This window comes from Prionailurus bengalensis, chromosome B4 (genome assembly GCF_016509475.1).
Source record: "Prionailurus bengalensis isolate Pbe53 chromosome B4, Fcat_Pben_1.1_paternal_pri, whole genome shotgun sequence".
Classification (NCBI taxonomy): Eukaryota; Metazoa; Chordata; class Mammalia; order Carnivora; family Felidae; genus Prionailurus; species Prionailurus bengalensis.
Genome location: NC_057358.1, coordinates 130,041,228 through 130,068,914, shown reverse-complemented (window position 1 = coordinate 130,068,914; position 27,687 = coordinate 130,041,228). Strand labels below are relative to the sequence as shown.

Genomic DNA, 27,687 nt, shown 5'->3' with positions numbered 1-27,687 from the left:
TGATTTTGATAATTGTGGCTCCTCTCTTTTTCTTGGTCAGTCTAGCTAAGGTTTATTAATTTTGCAGATCTTTCCAGAAAACCATCTTTTGATTTCATTGATTTTTTTTAAATCTATTGTCTTTCTCTTTGATATTTCATTGATATCCATTCTGATCTTCATTATTTCCTTCCTTCTACTAGCTTTGAGTTTGATTTGGTCTTGGTTTTTATTATTTTAAAAAATTTTTAATGTTTATTCATTTTTGAGAGAGAGACAGAGAGACAGAGTGCTAGTGGGGGAGGAGCAGAGAGAGAGGGAGACAGAACCCGAAGCAGGATTGAACAATCCTGACACAGGCTTGAATTCACAAACCGTGAGATCACAACCCGAGCCGAAGTCGGACCCTTAGCCGACTGAGCCACCCAGGAGCCCCTGCTCTTGGTTTTTCTAAGCCTGTTGAGTTGTAGCCTTAGAGCATTGATTTAATTTTTTTTCCTTTCTAATATGTGTTTAAAGCTATATATTTCCCCTTAAGTTTCCCTAAAATGTGATATATTGTGTTTTTGTTTTCATTTATTTTTTAAAAAGATTCTTAAATTTTTTTCCTTATGATTTCTTCTTTGATCCTGGGTTACATGGAAGTGTGTTGTTTAATTTCCAAATACTTGAGGATTTACTAACTTTTTTTGTTGATTTGTAATTTAATCCCATTGTGGTCACAGAGCATCATAACTTTGTATGATTCAGTTTTTTAAAACTTACTGAGACTTGTGTTATTAAGACAGTCTGTCCTACAGACTGTTTCTAACCAGTTGGCCCTTTTATCAATAAGAAATGTCCCTATTTGTCTCTGCCATTATCTCTTAGGTCTGTTTTGTCTGATACTAATATAATCACTTCATTTCTCTTACCATTACTATTTGTGTGACAGCTTTTCCCTTCATTTTGTCTCACACTCTTCAACTCTAAGGTGTGTCTCTTGTAAAAAAAACATACAACTGGATCTCACTTAAACAATCTGAAAATTACTGCCTTTTTTATCAAGAGTATTTAGTCTATTTATATTTAAAGTAATTGTTAATATGGGTGGATTTATGTGTGCCATTTAAACTACTTGTTTTATGGCTCATGTCTGTTATTGTTCCTCTGTTCCTTCTTTCCTGGTTTCTGTTAAGTAATTAACTGTACCTTTTAAACCCCTTTGTGATTTTTAAATTATTTGTGTTATTTTTATATTTTCTTAGTTCTTGATCAAGGATTACGTCTTCAACTTATAACTGACCGATGGACTTGCTTGCTTGCGATTTGTTTGCTTACTTGCAGACGTGTGCCCACGTGCTCCTGCGTGTGTGTGTGTGTGTGTGTGTGTGTGTGTGTGTGTGTGTGTGTCTTTGATAAAATATAGCAGCTTCGGTCCTGATATAGCTTCATTCCTCACCATTTTGTGCTGTTATCCTCATATATTTTATACATAAGAGTCCAGTTGTATGTTTTTTACAAGAGGCTCACCTTAGATTTAAGAGTTTGAGATAAATGAAGGAAAAAGATGTCCTACTAATAGTAAGCCTAAGAGAGCTGAGGTGGTTGGTTATATTAATATCAGACAAAATAGATGAGACAAGAAATATTGGTGGAGACAAATATATATTAGAAATGCAACAAAGGGTGCCTGTGTGGCTCAGTCGGTTGAGCGTTTGACTCATGATTTCGGCTCAGGTCACGATCCCAGGGTTGTGGGATCAACCCCACATTGCTCCCTGCTGAGTGTAGAGCCTCCTTGAGATGTTCTCTGTCACTCTCTCCCTCCGCCCCTCTCCCCTGCTCATGCTCTCGCTCTCTCTCTAAAAGAAAAAGAAATGCAGAAATACAGTATTGTAATTATTACTTTAAAGAATTTGTATTTTCAGAAAGTTACCATTTCTGGTGATCTTCATATCGTCCTATATAGATTTGAGTTATAGTCTGATATCGTTTCCTTTCAGCCCATAGGACGTCTTCTAGTATTTTTTGTAGACTAGGTCTGTTTGAAACAAATTTTCTGTTTTTGTTTATCTGGGAATGTCTCTATTTTGTCTTCAGTTTTTTTTTTAATTTTTTTTTTTAACGTTTATTTATTTTTGGGACAGAGAGAGACAGAGCATGAACGGGGGAGGGGCAGAGAGAGAGGGAGACACAGAATCGGAAACAGGCCCCAGGCTCCGAGCCATCAGCTCAGAGCCCGATGCGGGGCTCGAACTCACGGACTGCGAGATCGTGACCTGGCTGAAGTCAGACGCTTAACCGACTGCACCACCCAGGCGCCCCTATTTTGTCTTCAGTTTTGAAGGCTAGTTCTGCTCGCTGTAGAATTCTTGGTTGACCATTTCTCCACCACTCCCCAGCACTTGAAAATCTGTTGTGCCACTGCCTTCCCACCTCTGACAAGAGCCAGCTGATTCTGATGAGAAGTCAGCTATTAATCCTGTTGTGCCCCTTCCAGTGCTGAATTGTTTTTTCTCTTGCTGCTTTCACGATCTTTATTTTATCTTTGGTTTTGAGCAGTTTGGCTCTGATGTGCCTAGGGTGGATCTCTTTGTGTTTTTGTTTTTTTGTTTTTTTTTTTTAATGTTTATTTATTTTTGAGAGACAGCATGAGTGAGAGAGGGCAGAGAGAGAGAGAGAGGGAGATCCAGAATATGAAGTAAGCTCCAGGCTCCAAGCTGTCAGCACAGAGCCCAACGTGGGGCTCGAACTCACGAGCCATGAGATCGTGACCTGAGCCAAAGTCGGATGCTCAACCGACTGAGCCACCCAGGCGCCCCTGGATCTCTTTGTTTTTATCATCCTTGGGATCTATTGAGATTTTTGGATCTGTAGATTAATATTTTCCACCACATTTGGAAAGTTTTTGAGCATAGTTTCTTCAGCTGTGTGTTCTTTCCCTTCTTCCTCTCTTCCTGGGACTTCCACCACCAATATGTTGGGAACTTTTTGTTCACCCACAGGTTCGGGTTCTGGTTTTTTGTTTGTTTTCAAGGTTTTTTTAAATTTTTAAACATTTATTCATTTTTGAAAGAGACAGAGAGTGAATGGGGAAGGGGCAGAAAGAGAGAGGGAGACACAGAATCCAAAGCAGGCTCTGGCCTCCCAAGCTGTCAGTGCAGAGCCCGACGCAGGGCTCGGAACTCACCGACCGCGATATCATGACCTGAGCTGAAGTTGGCCGCTTAACCGACTGAGCCACTCAGGCGCCCCTGTTTGTTTTTAAGTTAAGTCAAAATAGAATCTAAAGTTCTATTCATTTTCCTCCGATCTTTTTTCTTTCTGTTCATTAGATTGGAGAATTTGTGTGGAGGCCTCTTTCGGTCCGCTCGTTCTTTGCTCCGCCATACTGCATCAACTGTTGAGCATCTCGGTGTATTTTTTACTTCAGTTATTGTACTTTCCAATTCTGCAATCCTCATTTGTGATTTCTGCTTCTCCGTAGAGACTGTCATCACATTTCCTTCAGTTCTCTGAATACGTGTGGAACTGCCACTTTGAAGTCATCCGCTAAATCCCACATCCAGGCCCACTAGCTACTGCTTGTTTTCTGGAGTCCGAGCCCCACTTTCCTGTGTCTTTACAGGTCTTGTAATTTTTCAACGAGCGTTAGCAATATATTTCAGCAACTCCGAAGCGTCATTTACGCTGTTGAAAGGTGTAGGTGTTCTCACGCGTGTGTGTTTTAAGTAATTTGCCTGAACTTAAACGGTGGAATGTGACTCCTTGGTGGTGTGCAGCTACTGCCGGTTCCGCTTGGCAATTCTCCCTCCCCTTTTCACTCTTTAGCCTGGCTAGGAGTTGCCCACGAGTCCCCGTAGCTCGGTGGCCGGCCAGTGATTTGGGCAGAGGTGGTGTTTAAGTGCCTCGTGCTTGTACAGCCTCCCCCCTCTGTGGACCATCTGTCTGTGGGTTGGGAGGTGGCTTCAGAGGCCAGCCAGTTCTCAGGGCTGCTCGGCCTGGTCTCTCTGCTGCACTGTCTCGTGTCTCCCCTCCTCACACCTGTAGCTGCATGGTCAGCCCACATGTGAGGAGAGCGTATCCGGCTCCTGTGCGGTTCTCTGTTTCCAGGATCTCCCCTCCACACCCCTGGCTGCTCCCCCACTCACCTCGATCAGACCACAAGCTCACGCTAGAAGAACTCTGTCCCCTGTTAGATCCCTACCAAACCTGACAGAGCTGTGGGTTTTTGCCGCCCCCACCTCCCCACCACCCACTCCCACCGTCGCCCCGAGTGCCCCAAATTGAGTTCACCCCTTCTGGCGCATAGCTACTGGTTTTCACGGCCCCAGCCCTGTACTGATAAAAACTAGTGAAGTTCTCTCCCGCAAAACTGAGGGATTGGGGTGGTGACGGGGGGGGAGGGGGCAGGTTGGAGTAGCCACAGGCAGAGTCTCCAGCCTCTTGCAGGCCTTACCCTAAGCACTAGCAGTTTTTCAAGAAAAAAAAAAGTTTTGTTTGTTTAATTTTAGAGAGAGCACCAGTGGAGGAGAGGGGCAGAGAGAGAGAGAGAGAGAGAGAGAGAGAGAGAAATCTTAACCAGGCTCCAGGCTCAGCATGGAGCCTGGCTCAGGGCTTGATCCCATGACCTTAGGATCATGACCTGAGCCAGAATCAAGAGTCAGACTCTCAACCACCTGAGCCACCCAGGCACCCCATTTTTCTTCTTCTTCTTTTTTTTAAAGATTTTATTTTATTAAGTAATCTCTGCACCCAGCCTGGAGTTCACACTCACGACCCTGAGATCAAGAGTCTCATGCTGTACCAACTGAGCCAACCCAGGAGCCCCTAACCTCTTCTTTACATAAGAAAAATCTCTATAACTCACTTTTAGCCAAAACCTTGAGAAATGTCTGCTCACCTTCTTGGAGCCTTAGGTTCCTTCGGGAAAGTGCAGAATTGCCCAACCTGACAATTCTCTACACAGCATTAGCTTCAGCCAACTGAGCCACCCAGGCGCCCCTCAAGAAATTCGTGTGTTTGTTATTCACCTTTGATCGATTTCCAGAATCTGAAATGGCTGTTGGCTGTTGGACAGTCTCGTCCCGCTTTCTTTTTTTTTTTTTTTCTTTTTTTTTCTTTTTTTTTAAATTTTTTTTTTTCAACGTTTATTTATTTTTGGGACAGAGAGAGACAGAGCATGAACGGGGGAGGGGCAGAGAGAGAGGGAGACACAGAATCGGAAACTGGCTCCAGGCTCTGAGCCATCAGCCCAGAGCCTGACGTGGGGCTCGAACTCCCGGACCGCGAGATCGTGACCTGGCTGAAGTCGGACGCTTAACCGACTACGCCACCCAGGCGCCCCCCGTCCCGCTTTCTTACTGTTGTCTTGTTTTGGGGAGAGGAGTTACCGGCCTGTTCACGCTGTCTTGGCCAGCACTGCCCTCGCTGAGTCCTCTCCCGGCAGCTCACAGTTCCTCACCGCACCCCTCCTCACCACTGCCCTGACTGCCACCAGCTCCCGTTGTTTCACAGGCCCGCATTCCAGCTTTTTGACGCCAGTGTTGAGCGCAAGTTCTGTTCCTTAATCCAAACCTACTATGCGGTTAAGATTTCTGTTTCTCACCCCTGGTAGAAACTATTCACTATATGACTTTGCATTATATCGACTAATTTGAGGTCCTAGAGAAATCCTGAAATAAAATTAGGAATCCATGTGTAGCGACTGTGAATTGATTGTGCTAAGGAGAAAATGGAAGCTCCTTGAGCCGTTTCTACAGACACAGATGGCACACGTTCTATAACTTTAGGAAGTTACTAACAATAAAATGGGAAATTATTAGGAGGCTCTGGCTGAAGATGCTTCTTACATGTTTGGGGTTTTTTTTTCCTTTTTTTTTTTAATTTTTAAATAAAAATTTTTAAAAAATAAACATTTTTATTATTACTTTTTTTAATGCTTATTTATTTTTGAGAGAGTGCAAGTTGGGGAGGGGCGGAGTGGGGGCCAAAGGATCGAAGTGGCCTCTTGCTGACAGGCTGACCGCAGCGAGCCCGACACGGGGCTTGAACTCATGAACCGCAAGATCATGACCTGAGCCCAAAGTGGGACGCTTAACTGACGGAGCCACCCAGGCACCCCGTGGTTAAGTGTACCTTTAAACGGGAGTGTGAATTCACTGCTCTTAAGCCATTTGCCTTTGGAAGTTGTGAATGTGTGGGTGTTCATGGGATGCGTGTGGAGAGGGAGAGACTGAGCAGAACAGTGCATCATAAAACTTAGATATGACAACATCATAGATTATTCTGTTAAACTTTTACTATCTACTCACACGTTTCTTAAAACGGACCTGGTAGTTCCTGGGGCCAATTAAATTCAAAAGGTAGGTAGGAAGCATTGTTATTTAACCACAAACTGATACCTTAAATGTCTATAGCACTTTGTTGAAAGATTGCTTCCGCAAACAGTATTTTATTGTGGTTCATAAACTAGCCCCTTGTGCATGTGAGGGTTTTACAGTCGGGGAATTCAGAGTCCGTTCTCCCCCCTCGGCCACTTGGATGCCCCATCTCCCACGGTCCTCACAGCAGGCACCCATGTATCTCTTCCCATTCAGTCCAGGCGTCTGCTCTATTGGGAAGCCTTGGGAAGCCTTGCTTGGTTTTCCTAGGCTAAGCCAAGCGTTTCTTTCATTTAGGCTCACGTCGATTCCTGAGCCGAACGCTTTCCATGGAACTTACTGTGATGTTTTTTGTTCACTTTCGTCTTCCTAATTAAACTGTAAGGTCTTCAAGTTCATCTTTGCAGTCTCTGACTTATCACAGTGCCTGGCACTTGATAGTTACTCAGTAACACTTTCTCAGGTTGTGGGGGGCGGGTGGTGGTTAAGGGAGATATGGTGTGCCATGGGAGGTCTGAGGAGGGAGACGCTGGGGCTGCTAAGGGCAGGTGGCACTGATCTGGGCCTCATACTAAGAGTGGTTAGAATTGGAACATGCGCGGGTGATGGTGGGAAGAATTGGGAAAGCCATCTCTCAAAGCAAAGTTAGAGATGGGCAAGATCAAAGTGTCCTTGGATAAAAGCACATGTTTCCATTAGATGAAGCTTTGGGTGTTTGGTGGTTACAGAGGAAAATAAGGTGGGAGAAAAAGTCGCTTGAGTACAAATTGGGAAGAGTATTTGAATGCCTGGCTGAGAAACGTTATCGAAGGTTCCTAAGCAAGGAAGGGGAAGTGAGCAGAACTGTGCTTCTGGAAGACCCAACTGTTGCATATACCAGATGAGGAGAGAAGCAGGGGACGGGTTAGGAGAGTCTTATGAGCCTCTGGACTAGGGGCTCCAGGTGTTATGTAGAGGAGGGGTGAACGGAAGAGAAATTGCCAAGGTAGAATACACAGGATTTGACAGCTGATTGAATGAGTAAAACAAGCAGAGCGGAGTCAAAGATTGTGTCCTTACTGCAAGAACTGTCTCGAATAAACCATTTCTTCACCTCCTAGATTTCAGTTTCCTCATCTACCAAGTGAAGCCAGTGTTGCCTACCTGACAGTATTGTATTGAAAAGAAATTAGAAGTGCTTTGGAAATTACTAGTGTAAATAGTTCTTTAATTGCTTTTTTTTTAAACCATCTTTTAAAATCAGTCATTCTTTGATGGCCTTGATTTGTGCTTTTTATTATTGTGAGCTGCAGCGATACCATCAAAGAGACCTCGTTTATGTCAAATAGTTCCATCTTGGTGGCAAGAACCAAAAAAAAAAAAAAAAAAAAAAGGACTTCCAGGAAAATGAGAAACAAGCAATGGAATGTGGAATTTTATTTCTAAAATGTACTTCAGAAATTGATTTTCACATTGGGCTAGAAGCTTCTTGTGCCCTTAAGACAAGAGCCTGTTTTGACAGTCAGTAGGTCCCATGCCGTGCATTAGCAAAGAGATAGCGGTCAGGGGTCCCTCCTGGGGCTGCAGAGGCCTGATTACCCCTGCGCCTGCCTGCAGAGAAGAAAGGACCTCAGTTGCCATCGAGTCCGTTTAGATACTCTCCCAAATGCTGGCAGGCACGAATAGCCGAAGTATTTGAAGGAGACAAGCTTTGATGAGGAATCCACAGATGAGGTTTGAATTTGTATATGGACTCTACCTAGCTAGTGGATCGTCCTCTCCTTGAGGACAGGAGTTACTACAAGCTCTCCTCTTATTATTCCCATTGGCATATAATGGATGTTTCATAAGTGTTTTTGTGTGGGGGGCAAAAAAAGCTTACAGAGGCAGTTCAGCATCCGTGCCCGGTTAGTAGGAAATGTTAGTGACATCATTTGAGGTATTTAAACAGCTGCTGATGGCTCTGGGGCAGAGATGCGAAGGCGCAGCGGAGGGGCCTGCCTTTACACTGTCGCCCATAGGCCCTGCAGCCCTCCTCGGTGGTGAGCCTTGGAGCACACCCGAATTACAGGGAACTAGGACTCCGTGCTTCGCATCACCCCGTTTCTTCGCTTTGTTGCACACCCTTTCTCTGGAGTTGAAGCCAGATTTTCTCTCACCGCTCTCCTATCAGGAGATCAGTCTCCCCATCCTCCACGGAATTAACCACAGACCCCCGTACTTGCAAGTGCCCTGGGGAGGGGTGTCCCGCTACCACATAGCCGAGAAGTGGTAGCCCGTAACGTGGGTCCGTTGGCCCAGATGAGGATTTCTGGAACATATGTCTCACGTTGTGCGTCGTGGGGCCATGTTACCCTCAGCCTGCAGTGTAGGCATCATCATTAGCACGTTCTGTTTCCGAGCTAGAGTTAGAAGGCCTGGGACTGAGGAATTTATTCACCCGGCTGTCCACTCTTCCAGGAGAGGCCCTGATGTGGAGCCGACACGAACCATCCACACTTGTCAGTTTAGCAGAGTGGGGGTGCCTGGGAGCCGCTGGGCGGTGGCAGAGCTGGGTCCACGAGCGCGCTGCAGGCTGGCGTGACGATGCAGGAGTTGCTACAGAAAACCACACTCAGAGCCAGGCGTGGATACTCTCCGGCAGAGAAAATTGCCCTTTGGGCCATGACGCCCAAGACACCTTTCAGCACGTTGTTACTGTTGTTAGCCTTGTGATCCATTCATTCATTTGCTATCCTCCCGCCCCCCACCCCCCACCAGCAACTAGAACTACACAGAGTTGAGGATGGTGATTCTTGAACGCAGACCGTTACAGCTAGCTAGTGACAGAGCCAGAACTCAGGAAATCTGCTTTCAGTCAAATGCTTTTTTTCTGCTTCCCCATGCAAATTACAAAAAATAAAGGGTGTCCACAGGGATGGTCTTGTTAGCTTCCACTCATTCTTTGACCTTAAGCCTAAGAACTCCAACTAGAACATACAGATTTCTTTCATTCTAAAATGTACATTAGGATATTAAACATTCAGTTAAGGAGGAAGGTTTTAATTGAGGTGATCTGTGTGTTCACTGTTTTATGTTATATACAAAATTTTTCTGTAGTTCTTACTCCCGGTTTAAAAACAATTAAGTGACTTGTGGTTTTTATTTCACAGGGTGATATCAGTTTATGATGATATTACGTGTACAGATGATGCCTTTTGTAATTCCTTTTTTATAGCACTTTGACCCACTGAGAAAAAGGAACTGGATATTTTCTAAAGAAAATTGAATTACTAGTTAACTGGAAAAAAAAAAGAAAAAAAAGCTTTGCTTATATTTAAATGACCAAACAGCACTAGATTTCTCAGAATTTGGATTGTCACAGCAGTATTCTTTTTCTTTTATATTTTTTATAATGTTTTATTTATTTTTGAGAGAGAGAGAGACAGAGTGCAAGTGGAGGAGGGGCAGAGAGAGGGGTTGGGGGGAGACACACAATCCGAAGCAGGCTCCAGGCTCTGAGCTGTCAGCACAGAGCCCAACGCAGGGCTTGAGTGTTGAACTCACGGACCATGAGATCATGACCTGAGCTGAAGTTGGATGCTTAACTGATTAAGCCACCCAGGTGGCGTAATGCCCCTTAAGCATTTCTTTTTAAAATAACTAAATCCAAAAGTAATTTTTCTTGAGTAGGGAATTGCTCTACACAGATGCAATTTCAGTTTTCCGTGCCTTAAAAAATTGTGTTTGGTGGTGGCATTAGATAAAATTATTTTGTATTCAACATATGATAAATGGTCCTATTAGCATGTTCGTTTAGCACTGTGAAATACCCGGATTTTCAGTAAATAAGCATATGGGCCAAGATTTCACTTTTTAGAAAAATATTAAATCACGTTAGGGCATTTTACTCTTTAAGAAGGAATTCATATGATCTAATTCCACCCAGTTTTAACCTATCACATACTCCATTATAAATATTTATAAAAATGCCTTTAATGCTAACAAACCTTGGGACACCTGGGGGGCTCAGTCAGTTGAGTGTCTGTCTCTTGACTTTAGCTCAGGTCATGCATGATCTCACTCATGGTTCATGGTTTTGAGCCCCACGTCAGGCTCTGTGCTGACAGCGCGGAGCCTGCTTGGGATTCTCTCCTCCTCTCTCTCTGCTCCTCCCCTGCTTGCTCTCTCTCTCTCAAAAGATAAATAAAAGTAAAAAAAAAAAAAAAAATTGCTAGTGGTGGGTCAACATGGGTTGTAGGCAGTGTAAAATGACATGATGAAAAGTAACCCGGGGCACCTGGGTGGCTCAGTCGGTTAAGCAACTGACTTCGACTCAGGTCGTGATCTCACGGTTCGTGGGTTTGAGCCCCGCATTGGGCTCTGTGCTGACAGCTCGGAGCCTGAAGCCTGCTTCGGATTCTGTGTCTCCCTCTCTCTCTCCCTCCCCCACCTGTGCTCAGTCTTTGTCTCTCTCTGTCTCTCTCAAAAATAAATAAAATGTAAAAAATTTAAAAAATAAAAAAAAAAAAGTAACCCAACCCACTCTCTACAATATTATCAGGAAAAAACAAAAAACAAAAAAGTGTTTAAAGCTGTTTTAAAAAACATCTTTTTATTATATAATATTGTGGTTGTGGTGAGGGAGCATGCTGGAGCCCTGGAAATCAGATTGAGTTGAGTTTAGCTACCAGCTCCCTCCATTTGCTAAATGTGTAACCATCTGAAAATTATTACTCTAATGCTCATTTTCCTCATCTGTAAAAATGGTGATGATCGTTCCTACCGGATAGGGTTATTTTTTGCCTTAAATGAGAAAATGAATAGCAGGTACTTAGGATAATGCCTGGCACATAGTAAGTGTGCAAAAAGCATTAGCTACTAGGCTGTTTTTATGTAATTATTTCAGAGAAGGCATTCTAGGCAACCTCGATTTATAAAATGATACGAGGGCACCTGGGCGGCTCAGTTGGTTGAGCATTTGGCTCCTGGTTTCGACTCATCATGCTCATTGATGGTTCTCGGGTTCGAGCCCTGCTTCAGGCTCTGCGCTGGCAGCATGGGACCTGCTTAGGATTTTCTCTCCCTCTCTCTCTGCCCCTCCCCCCTTTAACAGAAATAAATAAACTTAAAAAAAAGATACAAATTAATAGACCATCCAGTTCTCTTCTCTGTTACTCCATTTTCTTTCTTCACCTGCATGGGAGCTACTGCTCTAAGACCCATCCTGATAAAAACAGTATTTTCCTAAGTGAATTTTGTAGCCTGCTTTAGAAAAATAAATGAATGAATTGCATGTGTAACATGTTTCAGGAGAAAGGTGAGTTCTCTCTTCAGAATTCACAGGAAACTTGTTGACTTTGTTTAATCTAGTATTTCCCGTATTTATTTGACCATGAAAGCCATATTCTACAACATACCAGGTAATATCCTGTAGAACTAAGTTATACCCACTGTGAAATATTGCTCTATGATTTTTTTAAAAAATTTTAAATGCTTATTTATTTATTTTGAGATGGAGAGCTAGAGAGCGAGCAGGGGAGAGGCAGAGAGAGAGGGAGACAGAGAATCCCAAGCAGGGTCTGCACTGTCATTTTAGAGCCCGATACAAGTTTCAAACTCACGAACTGTGAGACCATGACCTGAGCCAAAATCAAAAGTTGGATGCTTAGCCAACTGAGCCACCCAGGCTCCCCTTGCTCTATGATTTTTGAAACACACACACACACACACACACACACACACACACACACACACACCCTTTAGATGTGCCTAAAGCTACTTTGGGAATGATCTTTCCATTAGATTTTCTTGGGTATAAAATCCATCACAGTCTTAGTTGATACAAATTTGAATCATTCAACTTTGAAATAATGTAATGTAGAAAAATTAATTAAATTTCACTTTTGTGTAAATTTTTAACTGTTATAACCAAATTTAAAATTACACAGGTCTTATTGGCTTTATTCAGTGATTCATGAGTTGGGTTGCATCCAATCTAAGCAGATAGAAAGGAGCTCAGAAGAGCTGTACAAGGCAAGAGATTTGATAGGCAGAAGGAGCAGGAACAAGGAAGTTGGACTGGGCATTTGCTGATTGGTTAAAGCAAGGTTGTTTTCCTTATATGGAAAGTAGGGGAGTCTTGGAGCCAAGTCAGGTACGTTGTGCTGATTGGTTGACCTAGGCCTTGCTTTTCTGGGAGAGCCCAGCAAAGCAATGTAGTTCACTTTTGGTTTGCTCAACTGGGGCCTGTTGGCATGAGTGACTCCCTCTTGGACACAGTCTGGTTCCTTTAACAGAACCAATGTGAATACTCTCACATAACTAATAATTATATTCATAATTCTTGTTAATAATTGCCTCATTTCAAAGCTGTGTGAATTATATGGCAATTCACAAGACAGCTCTGCTTTTAGCAATTAATAGAAAGATCTACTGTCCTTGGATAAGTTTAGTCTGGAATTCTGCCGTTTTTAGAACCTTGTCCCTTGCACCATGTGTGACCGACTTTATAATCAATATTGTGAAAATATCTGATTCATCCTATGAAGAGGGTCCACTTAAACTCTAACTGAAGACCAGCCCCCACCCAAAAGAAATTGGACCCAACTAGGAATCCTCCTTTTGTTCTCAAAACGATGAGATCTTCAGGGAAAATGCCGCAGGGGATGATGACACTTTAGGTGGCTTACCTTTTGTGAGTAACTTACAAATGTAAATTAAAACTGTTTCTAATTTGAGAGTAGATAATCGTAATATCAGATTAGGTGTTTTTTTTTTTTTTTCCTTTGCCATGGCGATAATTTGAAATGAATGGACTTTTCAGCCCATTTCTGACTTTTAGAAGTTGTCCAACCCACCTGTTGAATACAGATACATGTACCTACCTACATTTATGTCTGTGTACAGTCCTTAAACCAACTAGACATTCTTGGTGTTTTAATATTCTTTAGGGTTTAGGATCTGACATCTCCAAATACCTTTTCCCTTCTTTTTGACTTCTTATTTTGAAATAAACGTAGACTTACAGTAAAGTGGCGAAAATAGCACAAAAAATTTCTGGATGTCCTTCATCTAACTTCTCCTAGTGTCGACACCTTACACAGATACAGTACGGTTTTCGGGGCACCTGGGGGGCTCAGTTGGTTAAGAATCTGAGTCTCAGTCTCAGCTCTGGTCTTGATGTCCGGGTCGTGGGGTCAAGCCCCTTACTGGGTTCTGCGCTGGGCAGGAAGCCTACTTTAGAAAAAAAAAAAAAAAAGATACAGTACAGTCTTCCAGACCAGGTAGTAAGAAGTGTTGGTACAGTAATGTTAAGGCAAAACAGAGTCCTTACTTCAATTTTACCAGTTTTTCCACTAACGTTCCTTTTTTCTGTCCTAAATCCAGTTTGGGATCCCACACTGCTGTTAGTTGTCATGTCTCCTTATCCCCAAATCTTTTAATCATCTTCAACTTACATCTGAAGTAGTTCCAGGCTCTGGAGAACAGGGAAAGGAAAACACTGTGTATTTACACACTTGCCGTTAGCTGATAACCATGTCTCATTTTCGAGGTCTCTGCTTTCTCTCCTGCGGCCTTTCGTGTGTGCGTTGGCTAAGGGCTGTAATGCAGGCTCTTCTTCTTGAGATACAAAGGTTATTTTGAAAGCAAAGCAATATTTGCCAAAATATTTTATACATGTCAGCTCAAAACACACATAAGCTGGGTTGCATAGACACAGAACACTGTGTGGTAGTTTCATGTTACTTCTGAAAACCTCCATCTAATTTGGGGTCCTCCAAAAATGGTTTTTGTGTCTGTGTGATTTTAGGGTTATAAACCAATAAGAACAGGAGAATTACAGGAACAGGGGAATTAATAATTCTGGAAGCTAGAAAGCAGATGTCCCAATTAGCGACTAACGTAGCAGACCCACGTGAACTTACTTCTAAGCCAGTTGTTCCATTTACGCCACAGAAATTTCACAGGAGTTTCCGAAACTGCCAGCTCTGGTTGGAAGACTGGGCGACTCTTGCCTGGACTGCCTGCCTGACCTAGTCAAGAGGAAAGACGTACGATGTCCATGTCAGGGATTTCCCTAACAAATTGCTTGCCTAACTGAACTAGAATGAATCAAAGTCCTCAGGCCCCTGCACCCCAGTCATTCAGAACTACTGGCTTTTTAGCTACCTTCCCCCACTCAGTTCTTAATTATGAGCAGACAACCCAAGATAGCTGGATTCCTGAGGGAAGCCTACAGCGTGCAAAACAGAACGAAAAGAATCAAAAAAGAAATTGGGAATAAGAGGAACCTTTTTCTAATCCAAAACAATAACCTGTAGCCTCGGAGAGATGAAGAGAAGATACCACCATCTGCTAAACCAAGAGTGAAGTTTAAAAGGGGTGGAGAGTGGTGGATTCAGAGAAGAGCCCTTGAAATTAAAAACATGGCAACAAAATGAAAAAAATCTTTGTTGGAGGGCTGGAAGATGAGATTGAAGAAGCAGAGGTCTACCGTTACAGTCTTAATCCAAAATTACAAAATCTAAAAATGTTCTGAAAAATCAGGTGATTTTCCGTAAATTGCCAGAACTCACAACCTGCATATATCTTTGTCCCACTTATATGAATGCACATAAAGGAATATCACTGTCCCAAGTCTCACTGAGTTGTATTATGGTTTATACACCCATTATTACCTTTCTAAAATCCTAAAACTTGTGAATTCTGATATGCCTTGGCCCCAGAGTTTTCAGATAAGGAATTAAAGACCTATATCCCAGAAAATAGAAGCTAAAAGCAGAGAGAGAGAAAATAAAAGAAAGCGATAAGAAAATTAAGAGGACCAATCCAGAATATCCAGTGTCTAATAATGCAAGTTCCAGAAGGACAACATGTATAGGGTTGGAGTCATCAGATAATTAAAGAAAACTTCTCGGGACTGAAGGACATTAATTTCCAACTTAAAGGGGCGCCTGGGTGGCGCAGTCGGTTAAGCGTCCGACTTCAGCCAGGTCACGATCTCGCGGTCTGTGAGTTCGAGCCCCGCGTCAGGCTCTGGGCTGATGGCTCAGAGCCTGGAGCCTGTTTCCGATTCTGTGTCTCCCTCTCTCTCTCTGCCCCTCCCCCGTTCATGCTCTATCTCTCTCTGTCCCAAAAATAAATAAAAAACGTTGAAAAAAAAAAATTTCCAACTTAAAAAAGACCACAGAATTACCAGCCAAATAGACTAAAATAAACCCACATTAAGCTTTCCTTCTTTCTCCTATGTTCATCTATTTCTTAAATTCCACGTATGAGTGAAATCGTATGGTATTTGTCTTTCTCTGATTTATTTCACTTAGCATAATACACTCTAGTTCCATCTGTGTCGTTACAAATGGCAAAATTTCATTCTTTTTCATCACTAAGTAGTATTCCATTGTGTGTATGTGTATGTGTGTGTACGTGTGTACACATTACATCTTTCTTATTCCTTCATCGGTCGATGGACATTTGGGCTCTTTCCATAATTTAGCTATTGTTGATAGCGCTGCTATAAACATTGGGGTGCATGTGCCCCTTCAAATCAGTATTTTTGTGTATTTTTGGCATCCCTTGGATAAAGACCTAATAGTGCAATTGTTGGGTTATAGGGTAGTTCTATTTTTAACTTGCCGAAGAAACTCTACACTGTTTTCCAGAGTAGCTGTGCCAGTTTGCATTCCCACCAACAGTGTAAGAGGGTTCCCCTTTCCCCACAGCTTCACCAACATCTGTTGTTTCCTGAGTTGTTAATTTTAGCCATTCTGACTATCTCATTGTGGTGTTGATTTGTATTTTCCTGATGATGAGCAATGTTGAACATTTTTCATGTGTCTGTTAGCCCTATCTGTATGTCTTCTTTGAGGAAATGTCTGTTCATGTCTTCTGCCCATGTCTTTTTTTTTAAATTTTTTTTTAATGTTTATTTATTTTTGAGAGAGGCGGAGACAGAATGTGAGTGGGTTAGGGGCAGAGAGAGAGGGAGACACAACCCGAAGTAGGCTCCAGGCTCCGAGCCATCAGCACAGAGCCCAATGCGGGGCTCGAACTCACAGAGCTGTGAGATCATGACCTGAGCCGAAGTCAGATGCTTAATCGACTGAGCCACCCAGGCACCCTTCCTCTGCCCATGTCTTAACTGGATTATTTTTTGGGGTGTTAAGTTTGACAAGTTCTCTATAGATTTTTGGATACTATCCCTTTATCCAACATTCATAGGGGAAGGGAAGGAAAAATAAGATAACAGAGAGGGAGGCAAACCATAAGAGACTCTTAACTACAGAGAACGAACGAGGGTTGCTGGAGGGGAGGTTGGCAGAAGATGGGCTAAATGGGTGATAGGCATTAAGGAGGGCACCAGTTGGGATGAACACTGGGTTTTATGTGTAAGTTGTGAATCTCACTGGGTTCTACTCCTGAAACCAGTACTACACTATATGGTAACTAATGTGAATTTAAGTAAAATCTTGGGAAAAATAAATAAGCAGTCAATCAATCAGTCAACCAACCAGCCAACCAACCCACCCACCCACCTTAAAGCATACCACTGTGAAATTTTAGAACACTAGACACACTGGACAGGCTCCAAACCAGAGAGAATGGGGAGAAAGAACACCTTCGGATTTCTGAACAGCAGCACTGGAAACTACACAACAGTTGAGAGTTGCCTTCAGAGTTCTAAAGGAATTTTTTTCAACCTCCAATTCTATACCCAGTCAAACTATCATTAAAATGGGTTGATTCAATAGATGTTCTCAGACATGAATCAGATTCTCAAGAAATTTACTGTGCTGAATTAAGTTTTCTCTTTTCCTCTGCCTCCCTATCAGCCTCACATAGGCAAAAATAAGAAATGAAGTCCTCTCAGAAAACAAAAGGAAAAATAAATTTTGAAGAAGATGGGTAATCCATAAATTTTATTCCTGAATTAATCAAAACCTTCCTTACTATCTTGGATTACATGTTAAGTGTTATTCCCATAGAGACTTGGGCAGTAATACTTCATCTTGTATTGCCCACAACTCTCTTCCAGGCCATACCAGCACATTTGTTCACAGTGTATAGTAAGATTTATTTCCATTGTTTCATAGAGAAGTCAGAAAATCTGTTTTGCAGTTACAAGAATTTGAAAAGTGTGAGTTCATCAAACCAAAACGTTTTTAGGTCTCATTTCTAGATTGCGGCTTTGAGACTTAAAAATCTCACTCGCTCTTCGGTATAAAAAGCCCTGTGCTCCTGTGCGGTATATACAGACAGCCAGACCCCACTGGGGCAGCTGGGTTGTTTAAAGAGTAGATATGTAGACGATAGTCCCAGGAGGGTGCCAGCAGTGCTGCTGCCAGCCCTCGCTGTGAACTCTCAGGGCACAGACTCTAGCCCCTTCTGTTTTCATCCTCTGCCCGGTGAATAAATTAGGTCAGAAAATGACCACAGAAGGGAAGAACAGAACCTTGGGAGGTTGGTTGTACAGTCAAGAGAGCTGCTCAGTAGCTAACAGTAGAAAATAAAGCAAACTGGGGCACCTGGGTGGCTCAGTCGGTGAAGCGTCCGACTTCGGCTCAGGTCACGATCTCGCGGTCCGTGAGTTCGAGCCCCGCGTCGGGCTCTGGGCTGATGGCTCAGAGCCTGGAGCCTGCTTCCGATTCTGTGTCTCCTTCTCTCTCTGTCCCTCCCCCGTTCATGCTCTGTCTATCTCTGTCTCAAAAATAAATAAACGTTAAAAAAAAATTTTTTTTTAAAAAGAAAATAAAGCAAACTAATGGTGTACACTGAGGTTTTTCTCAGAGCAGTTCAGTTGTCCACTTTTCACAAAGATACAGCCTAAAAAGTGTCACTTTTTCTCTCTGATTTGTCTGTTTCAACAATTAGTAGTTGATATTGAGGTAACTTAATGTTGAGGATGTCAAATGGGAAGTATCTGGCTTAATTACATTCAATGTACATTTCCTACTCCTCTGTCCACTGTATACAGAAATCTGCTTTTCAACCCCTTTGAGTATCAGTTTGGTAGTGTGCCTTTGCAGGTTTTCTTTCCTCTTGCCTTTACTCCCTTCGTGGGCTGACCTGCTTCTCTTCCCTCAAGATCGAGAATACGTGTCACTCTTGTATAGCTTTCCCTGTCCCTTACCCTCCTGCCTGCCTCTAGCCCCGAGGAAGTCTTGCTCCTCCAGGTGAGGGCGCTGAGAAAGAGAGTGGGATCCACAAGTGCTCTCCCTTCTAATGAGAAGAAGAGTGCAGGTGTCGTGCTGGCCAGGATGATACTTAGTACGTGAAAGTCCGCCACCTAGTTCTCAGTTCCTGCTCTGCCACTTAATGTGTGACCTTGGGCACCTACTTAATCTATCTGTGCCTTACTTTCTGCCTCTGTCAATTGGGATAATAATAGTGCCTGCTGCATAGATTATTGTGAGGATTAGAAAAGACAGTACATGACATAGTAGTGAAGAGCATGTACTCGGGGGCCAAGCTCCCTGTGTTTGAATCCCTAATCCACAGCTTAGGCGGTCTTTGTGTTTCTCAGATTCCTCATCTGAAAAGTGGGGTAAAAAAACGGCACCACCCAAAAAAATGCTTGGGTGGCTCAGTCAGTTGAGCACCTGACTTGATTTCAGCTCAGGTCATGATCCCAGGGCTGTGGGATCAAGCCCCATGAGAGAAGATTTTCTCTCTCTCTCTCTCTCCCCCCCTTCCTCTCCTTCCCTCCCTCCCCTCCCCCCCCCCTGCACTCTTCCAGTCTCTCTCTCAAATTAAAAAAAAAAAAAAGGACCTCCTACATTCTCATGTTTACAAAAATGCCATGTTAGGGTTGTTGCAAGCATTACATGAATTAAAATACATAAAATGTAGGCCAGTGTCTGGCAAATAGTAAACACTATGTATTAACTATTGTTAAAAGGCTTACGGAAGAGTCTATCCTATAGTATGCACTCAAGAAATAGTTGCTATTTAACAAGGAGTTCCCATTTTTCAACAAAGTTCTGTAAGTGGAAAGCAGATTTAACGAGAAGAAAGCAAATTAAAGCCACCATATAATGCCACTGCCTTCCACCAGGATAGTTACAATGAAAAGGGCAATACTAAGCACAACTAGAATTTTTGCAGCTATCCACAGTTAGTATAAGTTAGTACAGCCACTTGGGAAAACGTGTGTTAAGGCTGAACTTACACGTGTCCTTAACCCAGCAAATCCTGGATGCATATGCACCCAACAGAAATGGCTGTTTGTGCGCACCAAAAGACAAGAATGTCGCAAGAATATTTATAGGAACATTATCCTTAATAGCCAAAAACTGGAAGCAGCTCGAATAAGTCCTGTATGTTTATAAAATAGATGAATAGATGAATTACAATAATGTGTGTATGTGTATTACACAGAATAAACGAAGGCAAACAGAAGAGTACATGCTGTGTAGTTCCTTTTCTTCCTTCTTTCTCTTTTCTTTTCTTTTCTCTTCTTTTCTTTTGTCTTTTCTTTTGTCTTTTCCTTTCCTTTTCCTTTCCTCTCCTCTCCTCTCCTCTCCTCTCCTCTCCTCTCCTCTCCTCTCCTCTCCTTTCCTTTCCTTTCCCTTCCTTTCCTCTCCTCTTTTCTTTTTTCTTTTGTTTTCTTTTCTTTTTTTCTTTTCTTTTCTTTCTTATCTTTCACAGCCAAACTAATCTATGGAGTTAGAAGTCAGGGCAGTGAGTCCCTTCACAAGGGGACAGTGACTGGAATGCTCCTGGTGTTCTGTTGGCTTGATCTGGTTTGATGGTTACATGGGTGTATATTCTTTGTGAAATTTCATTCATGCTTATGATTTGTGCATTTGTATCTATGTATGTTAAACTTCAGTTTTAAAATTTATATTAAATCAGAAGACTTAAGAATTTTGGAAATGTTAATTTCTCAACTTGCCAAATGTCCCTGAGATTAAAGACTTTATATTTTTTTAAAATGTGGATATGAACTACAAGGCCAGAAAATTATCCAGTCTGACCTCTAATCTTCTTCTTAAATTGTGTCTTCAAGGCTGTAAAAACTTTAAGTAAACAAATAAATACCTTGGGCAACATACTTTGAAATAATCATTCATTTTCATTTCGTCTGCCACCTCACATATATGTTACAGATTACCTGGATTACATGTAGATGTTATATATAAAACTTTGGTTTGGAGCTAGAGTCCATCTTTTCAGCTTTTATCAGAGTGAAACACTGACACCCTGCAAATAAGATCTGGTGGTTTTAAAGTTTGATTGAAGGGGCACCTGGGTGTCTCAGTCGGTTAAGCATCCAACTTCAGCTCAGGTCATGATCTCGCAGTGCGTGAGTTCAAGCCCCATGTCGGGCTCTGTGCTGATGCTCAGAGCCTGGAGTCTGCTTTGGATTCTGTGTCTCCCTCTCTCTCTGCCCTTCCCCCACTCGTGCTTTGTCTCTCTCGCTCTCTCAAAAATAAACATTAAAAAAAGTTTTAAGTTTGATTGAAGACATAGTTTTATGGGCTCCAGCTGTGAGATGTAAGAGGCAAGTCTGAAGGTGCTTGAATGAGCATTAGTCGTAATTGATGCTCATGCTTATCGCTTTGGTGTCCGTGATGCCGTTTTAGCAACTTAGTCAATTTCATCTTTGAAATGGAATTTGTTTTGTTTAGTCTGCATTGTGCCCAGATTGGTGATTGAAAACCTTACACTTTCGCAGAACATTGCTTCATGGCTCTTCCCTTTTCTGCTATTTTTATATCACATGAATCATTGCACATTTAAGCCATCTGCAAGGCCTGAATGGAATGAGATAAAAGCTGCCATCACTTAGATTGACAGTCGAAAAGCTGGCATTTATTCCACGTTTATTCCTGATTATCTTTTATATTTTAAAGTCTCGAACTTCGTTTCAAGTTGGTTGGTAATGTCTCTGAGCCAAAAGTATCTGTGATTCACAGTTTCTTTTACTTGAACATTGGGTCAAAGGGAGGGGATCTGTTCTGCGTCACTCAGAAGAATCTGTTAGGGACTCAGTTGTAACTCACTTGAGATAATAAGAACAGCGAGTTCCACTCTTGTTTTAAAAGTATGTTGGTTTCATCAGCACAGCGAGCCCTCCAGTTTGGCAGGCACTTCATAGGGAATAGTAAAAACACAAGGTTCCTAAATTGCCAGATGAATACTTCAGAATAAATGTGTTTTGAATACCTAGAATGTATCACACCCGTTAGATAATGGTCAAAAGTATTTCTCAGCATAGCCACTTTTTCAAGGATTTATCGGGGGAAAAATGTCTGGGGTGTTGCTTTAAAAGAGATTGAGGATTAAAAGTGTACACCACATTTGTACACACTGACCTGGCGCTTACCCGCGTCTAGTAGGTTACGCAGGGCCCGCAAAGCCTGTCCCGGCAGATTTTGTATAGTGGGGCTTTGCTCTGGGCTGCAGGAGCTTGGGGTCCCTGTGCTGACGTCAGCTGGAATCACATGGATTAGGAGGAGCGTGTGGATTAGGTTCCTTCAGGTTGAAACCAAATGCCCACTGTCATTAGGTGTCTCCTCTTTGTGAATATTATGATACTTTGGTGACCTGGTAGTCATAAACTCTGGAACTCGTAGAGGGAACGAAACATGAAAATACTCCCCTATTTCCTGAAACGATAGACCAAAAACGCAGTGATCACCTCAGCTAAGTATAACAGACTCTTCATTTTCAAAATGGAAAGATTTCAGACATGGAAAACTCTACTAAGAATCAAAGACTGATGGTACGGTTTTTATGTCTTTCCTACCTAACGGATCTCCATGTGATCTTGGGCATTAGTATTTAGTATTTCTGTTTAGCATTTTGGTTTTCTCCCATTTCACTAATGTACTGTAAATACTCAAAAGACCTACATTTTCTTTGTAAACTATAGCAGTTTGAACACAGGTAACATTTTGATTTGGTTTTTTTTCCCCTCTGAAGGGACACTTGTAATTTTTGCTTAAAGATTGTTTGAGAACAACCGGGGCTGGGAATGTTCATTATTTTACACAATTCTTGCGAAGTAATCGTATTTCTTTTCCACTCAACGTTGTCTGTTTCTTTGCTTAGCAGACAGAAGGGGGCGCACAGACAGACGGCCAGCAGTCACAGACACAAAGTAGTGAGAACTCAGAGAGCAAATCTACCCCGAAACGGCTGCATGTCTCTAATATTCCCTTCCGCTTCCGGGACCCCGACCTCCGACAGATGTTTGGGGTAAGTCTCTGAAGTCCCTTTGTGGGTTTAGCAATGACAATTTAATGTGATCCGCCAGGCGTGTTATAAGTCATCAGGACCTTAGGATAAGACTGCAGACAGATTGAGGTGAATCAGTGTTTCCATCAGTCTTCAGGAACTTCCGTCACCTAGTGCCATCACTCCTGTCATCCTAGACAGTGGCTGTGCAGGTTCTCACATACACAAGGCGACCGTGCAACCCGGTTTGCCCGGGACCAAGGGGCTTTGTGGGACATGAGCCATTCAGTATTAAAATCAGGAAAGAGACAGGAATCCTTACCTTTCAGAGTGTTACGAGCTCAACGACTTAATGTTTGGGAAGCAGAAAGTACCTATGTTTTGCTTTTACTTCCTTGCTCATAACTCAACAGCATCAAGACCAATGTCTAAAAATCAGGAGTAGGGGGTTAGTTTGCTCCCTCTGACGTGTTCTTCCAGCCACTCACTTCCTCCCGGAATCGCCATCATGAAGACAAAGTAGAATAGCAAAGATTTCAGCTGTTGGAAAGTGCATGGCTGCTGGAAATCTTCGGGTTTTTTCTGGGCTCATGTGTTGTTGCCTGCTTTAATTCGAGCAGGCTCTTAACTTGACGTAGGAGTGAGAGATCGTGGTTTAAAAAAAACCTTTGCTGTTGTAGCTGCACGGTGCTTTGGCAGAAAAGCAGGTGCCCCGCTTGAAGTCTCGGCTGTGGCCTCTTCGTGGTGACAAGACCCTGGAGCACAGTTTTGTCACTGACCGCTGAGTACCTGGAGTATTTTCTACACTGAAGCCAAGGCCAGCGTTGAGATTTAATAACGTTCTTGAAGTACTTGACGAACCTTTTTAGAGAAAATGGTAGCCAGCTGTTCATCTCCACAGAAAAGAGAGCAACAGAAACCATAAAGGGCAGCGTAAAGAATTTAGGTTATATTTAAGAGGAAGTTTCCCAGGAGTATGAGTTCTCTAGTGGACTCTACTGAAGGTTCTCTACTGAACAGAAATAGTACGGAATCCTAGTCTCTGGAGATCGGTGAAAACGGAGTATATTCTCATGTGCTGCAAGCGTGTTTTCTCTGGAGTCAGAAAAATTGTATGCGTTAAAGGGCTGCCTAGGCCGGTTATCAGTGATTTCTTGAGATGTGTTTTCCTATACGGCTGCTAGGTGCACACACAAAAACTTCTTGCAAGGGACACCTGCTAGGGTTGCTCGGTCTCCCCCTGCCTGGTTAACAGCTCTGTCTCGGGAGGACAGCGCTGGTAAAGAGCAGGGACTCCATGCTCCATTTTCTTAGCTCTGCAGACTTGATGAATGGCTTCCCTCAGCCTTGTTTTCCTTAACCATTAAAGGAAGGCAGCCCTCGCCAGCAGGATGGTATAAGGACGCATTAGAAAATGTAAAAGGAAGCAAACTCTAAAACACCACTCAAATCTTAGTTTTTTGGATAGTCCTAGAAGTAAAATTAAATACCCTCCTACCCAAAATAAGACAGTTTCCTCTTTCCTTTATTTCCCTAATGTTCTATTAAGCGATGAAACTGGAATCGAGCCCAGAAGTCTTACTCTAGAAAACTTGGGCTCTTAGTACATGTTTTCTGATACAGATAGTAATGCTTCAACCCAATAAGAAAGCATGATTTGTTTCGCTCTTTTCATTTTTTTCACACTTCCCAAAGTCTGATTCAAAATCCAGGCAATACTGGGTGCCTGGGTGGCTCAGTAGGTTAAGCCTCTGACTTCAGATCAGGTCATGATCTCATGGTCTGTGAGTTTGAGCCCCGCCTCGGGTTCTCTGCTGTCAGCACAGAGCATGTTTCAGATCTTCTGTCTTCTCTCCCTCCGTCTCCCTCTCGCGCATGTACATACACTCTCTCTTTCTCCTTTTCCAAATAAACATTTTAAAATACGTATATTAACATCCAGGCGACATAGATAATTGGGGTCTAGGAGTCCAGTATTCAGAGGGAGGTGTGACCGAAAAGATACCTGGAGATTTATTGCACATCTCTCCCATCAGTTTATCCGAGTATTGACTACAACAGGTAGTCTTGTCAGCTGCATACTCTCCTCCACATAACGTCTGTGTTTTACATATGCTCCCCTCCAGTCCCATTTAGGTAGCTAAACAGGTCTTTAGGCTTTGTGTTTTTATTTTTGTTTCATTTCCCAAATGTTAAAATGTTTAAGGACCAAACAAAGCTATTACTTAAAATGCACTTGATAATGTTCATTGCCAAAATATTAAAATGGCAAATAAATGAAATCTGGTATAATGCCCACGAATGTTTAAGTACAATAGAAAACAGCGTGTAGTCTGTAGAAATGAGAACATAGGTACATACTTATTGGCTTGGACGAACTGTTCATAGCATATTAACTTAAAAAATAAAAGTAATACGTGGAAACATTTCCTTAACAATATATGCCTGAGGAAAATCTGGGAAGGCTGTATACCAGCACGGTAAGATGGCAGGTTTACAGAGGGTCTGCATTTTGCTTTTCCTATTTTCCTTTTTATTTATCTGTACTTTCTGACCTTTTTTTTTTCTTATAGTGAACATGGTTTGCTTTTATAAATTAAAAAAAAAAATAGAAGAAAAATAGCCTCCAATAGTATATCTTTCTACTTAGGATTTGCTTCTTAAAAACCGGGACATTTTGAAAAATTAAAGATGCAGTAGTTACGAAAACCCCTAGTTCTTATCCTTGGAGAAGCATGTGATAGGGTAACACTGTGCATATCTTCTGGAAACAGCTTCTGCCATACAGAGGTGGATAATGCATGAGTGGGTGGCCTGAATAAAAAGTGGGAAAGGAGACATCAGCTCAGTGATAAGGAAAAATCAGAACCCAGTATTGGGACCTACCAACAAATAGAAAGTAACATGGAAGTCATATAAGAAGTGAAAAGGAAAAGAAAAGAAAAAGAAAAAAAAGATTCCTTTTTCAGGAGAAAATACAGTGTGTGGGTAAAAAGCTGACCGTGAATAAATGTTTTTATTTTTGTCTCTGCAGCAGTTTGGCAAAATCCTAGATGTAGAAATAATCTTTAATGAACGTGGTTCTAAGGTAAGCTCCCTCTCCGCATTAAGTGTGCTTGGTTCATTTGTAGTTTTGTTTTAAATAGTAAGTAACCAGAAAACTAAAGCTGTTTCTCAAGCCTACAGAAAGTATCCCAAGTTATCTGGCTTGGATTAGATTATCTCTAAAAATAAGCTACCACATGGCCAAACTTTATTCTAGTACTTCCTCTGGGGGAGTGAGGGGGGAGAGGAAGAGAAGTGTGGGGAGGAGGGCAGCGGTGAGGAGGGTCGGGGTAGGAGACACCAGCCCTTTATCAGACCGAAATTGCCCTAACCTGCTTATTTTTAAGGAAGAGAGAGAACACTCAAGTGAAATTCGGTATGAGAATTCTAGTGTGCATTCTACCAGAACAACCCGGCTTTCAAAAATCAGACTTCGAAATGACAGACTTAGGACAAATGTGATATTTCAGCCATTTGGTTGGCTTCCTCTCTCTTTGGAATAAATTTGACAAGGTGTAAATATAGGGAGTAGTGACTCAGAAATTCGTGGTAAGCTGATTTCCCCCTTTAAGTTCTACCCAGATAGGCAAACTTTGGGATGTAGAACCCCTTTAGTGACAAATACAGTAAGTTCAGTTTTTTCCATAAGGATGACGTTAGTAACAGTGCACCATTCGATATAGGTACTCTCAATGTGTTCTGTAGGAGAACTGAACATTTTAATACAAACTTGTTTCCCCCTCGTCATTTATTTACCATTTTAAATTTCCCAATCTATATGATGTAGAATTTCCATGCACTAAAATAAGCAGCAGTGATTTTAGGAATGAGGGAATGATGAAGTCTTACAGTGGTGTTGTGAAAAAATGTTTAATGAACTGAAATTTCAGAAAGTTTCATTTGACAGTTTTCTTCCTCCTCAGCAAGTGAAATGCACCCCACAGGCACAACCAGCTGCGACCAAGCTTGTGAATATTTACGTTGCTATGTTCACTTCTACTTGCATTTTTAGGATAGAACAATCTTTGAGTTAATTTTTCATTTGTTTATCTCTTCCTGAACTTTGAAAATAGCCCTTGGCTATGGTTTTATCTCGAAGAATGTAACTTAAGTAAAGTTAAATAAAGCAAATAAATGAGTTAATATTTACCTCTTCAATTTCCTACTCCAAATCCACCGTACCTTGGGAATTAATAGCGTATATCTGCAGAGTCATATATATACCTCTGCCCATCTAAACGAACACCAATGTATATACTGTTCTAATGCTCCTGATTATTATTCCCTGTATAGAACGCATCGACACTGGTAGTGTTTAATTCTGACTATAATTATTGTTAATCATTAAAGAGGTAATTATACTCTAAGCTTCCAGTTTTCAGTTAAAACAAAAAAGATTAATATGCCTATGCAGAACTTTCTCCAGCACTTAACTTGGTAAGTATTTTCAAAGTGAAATCTGTTCAACCTAGAGCCAGTAAAACTGTTGATGCTTGTAATTTCTTCACAGTGGATTTCTATTCCTTTGTTGTATAGTTTGCTTGTATTTTTTGTGACCTTTTTAGATACAGGGTGGAAAAATGACAGTGGTTCAAATATGTATCATAAGTACGTGAAGATTATATGCCACGCTGCTTACCCAAAGTCGTAGTTTAAATGTTTGTAGTTTTAAGTGTATGCACTTAAACGGTTTCTAACTAGACTCCAACAACCCGAAGCCCAATATGATTTCATCAGGTATTGGGAACTTGCTCCTTACCAAGAAAATAATTTGATTGAATTCTTGTGAAGCAAAGGAAACTGATCTTTCTTAAGGCTTCTTTCATTGACTTCAAAGATTTGCCTACTACCCAAAATTGTTTAATTTACCCAATTCAATTGCTTCTCCCCTGTAATTTTCATTTTTAAAGGACACAAGCCTTCCTTTCTCTTTGGGGAATCTAAAAGCCTTCTCTCCGTTTGATGCTGTGTCCTCACTGCCCCTTTTTCTTTGGGCTGCTGAAGAGTAGACAGTGTACTTAATTGGTAATTGTTCTTAAAGCACAGAATGCACAACTGCCTGGGTCTGCCTTTAAGGACACTTACAAAACCTGTCTTCATCCTTTGCCCGACTTCTTAGCTGTCACCTAAAGTTCTTTGCTGCAGTAGGTTCCCC

At 42.0% G+C, this 27,687-nt stretch overlaps 1 protein-coding gene across 36 annotated transcripts in view; it reads left to right on the top strand.

The window, feature by feature from the left end:
- RBFOX2 (RNA binding fox-1 homolog 2) overlaps positions 1-27,687 on the top strand; it is a 291,584-nt gene that overhangs the window by 228,108 nt on the left and 35,789 nt on the right. For 20 of the 36 annotated variants that reach the window (XR_006294639.1, XM_043563637.1, XM_043563642.1 and 17 more), the window contains 2 exons: positions 22,362-22,508; positions 25,522-25,575. Coding sequence is in view for 35 of the 36 variants with exons in the window: in XM_043563637.1 (XP_043419572.1) it covers positions 22,362-22,508; positions 25,522-25,575 (201 nt within the window). In the remaining variant the exon portion in view is untranslated. The remainder of the gene's footprint in view (positions 1-22,361; positions 22,509-25,521; positions 25,576-27,687) is intronic. The other 16 variants (XM_043563638.1, XM_043563639.1, XM_043563643.1 and 13 more) reach the window with 1 other exon arrangement.